General features: G+C 62.8%; 1 protein-coding gene across 1 annotated transcript in view; it reads left to right on the top strand.

Moving 5' to 3' along the window:
* LOC103613518 (kin of IRRE-like protein 1) overlaps positions 1–1,176 on the top strand; it is a 22,410-nt gene extending 21,234 nt beyond the window's left edge. Inside the window, 3 exon segments of the mRNA XM_017731148.1 lie at positions 100–207; positions 290–429; positions 961–1,176. Coding sequence (XP_017586637.1) covers positions 100–207; positions 290–429; positions 961–1,161 — 449 coding nt within the window. The 3' untranslated portion in view covers positions 1,162–1,176.
* Positions 1,177–1,558: the final 382 nt, after the last annotated feature.

Here is a 1,558-nt window from a genome sequence, read left to right on the forward strand (position 1 = left end):
CTTTCCCCACCCCAAAAATCCTGGGATTCCGGGATTCCGAGAACCCCAGGGGTGTGGCACTGCCCCCGTCCCCAACTCGCCCCCGCCGCGTCCCCGCAGAGGTCCTGCCCGTGGGCATCATCGCCGGGGCCACCATCGGGGCCAGCATCTTCCTCATCAGCTTCCTGGTGGCCCTCGCCTGCTTCCTGTACCGGCGCCGCAAAGGAAGTGAGTGAGGGGACAGCGGAGGCTTCGGAGGGGACAGGGAGGTGACCAGGAGCCCCGTGGTCACCCCGCGGTCACCTCGCAGGCCGCAAGGACGTCACGCTGCGCAAGCTGGACATCAAGGTGGAGACGGTCAACCGGGAGCCGCTGACGCTGCACACGGACAGGGAGGAGGACACGGCCAGCGTGTCCACGGCCACGCGCGTCATGAAGGCCATCTACTCGGTGAGGGACACCCCCGGAGCTCGGGATGGGAGCTGGGGAGGGAATTGTCCCCTGGGATGGCGGGGGGGTGCTGGAAGAGGGTGTCCCGTGGATGTCCCCAGCCTTGGAGCGTCCCAAGGAGGGGCTGGAGCCGCCTGGGATGGTGGGAGGTGCCAAGGTCCCGATGATCTTCGGGGTCTTTCCAAGCCGAACCTTTCCAGGATTCCGTGGGGTTCGGATGGGGTCTGTTTAGGGATAAATGCTGGACCCAGGTCACTGCATGGGTTCCCCACCCCTGGAAGGGTCCAAGGATGGGTTGGAGCCACCTGGGATGGTGGGAATGTCCCCACCCTTGGCCCCTCCATCCCAAACCGTTCCAGGATTCCCCGGGCTGGCTCAGGTGGGATTTTAGGGATAAATCCTTCCCTGGCCCAGGTTATCCCATGGGTTCCCCATCCCTGGAAGCACCCACGGATCCACCTTGGATCCACCCGGGACGAGTCCCGAGGCCCCTCCCCGCCCACCCCATTCCATGATTCCATGATTTTCCAGTCGTTCAAGGATGACGTGGACTTGAAGCAGGACCTGCGCTGCGACACCATCGACACCCGCGAGGAGTACGAGCTCAAGGTCCGGGATGGTCCCACCAGGATTTCAGGGCGGGAAAAGAGGGGCAGATCCCAAATTTTGGGTTTTTTTTTTCCATCCTGGAATGGGTGGAGAACTCCTGGGGTTTCGGGTGTGACGGGCTGAGATCGCTTGGATTGTCCGGATGGAGGGGAAATCTCGGGAATCTGCAGCTCCAATCTCTGGGAGCGGAGATGGGATCGCAGGGAACGGCTGGAGACGTTCCAGGGATGGATTTGGGATGGATTTTAGGGGAAAAGGATGGTGGGACACCAGGGGAGGCTCCCGAGGGAATGGTCACGGCCCCAGAAACTCCAGGAGCGTTCGGACAACGCTGCCAGGGACGGGGCAGAGTTTTGGGGGCCGTGGGACTCGGATGATCCTGGCGGGTCCATCCCAGTCGGGATATTCCAGAACTCCACCAGATCCAGAACACCACGAGACCCACCCCTGCCCCAGCCCCATCTCCCCGGCAATTCCAAAGGGTTCCCACCCTCCCAACAACCACCCGAATGGCAGAGCA

This window comes from Corvus brachyrhynchos, unplaced genomic scaffold (genome assembly GCF_000691975.1).
Source record: "Corvus brachyrhynchos isolate BGI_N302 unplaced genomic scaffold, ASM69197v1 scaffold303, whole genome shotgun sequence".
Lineage (NCBI taxonomy): Eukaryota > Metazoa > Chordata > Aves > Passeriformes > Corvidae > Corvus > Corvus brachyrhynchos.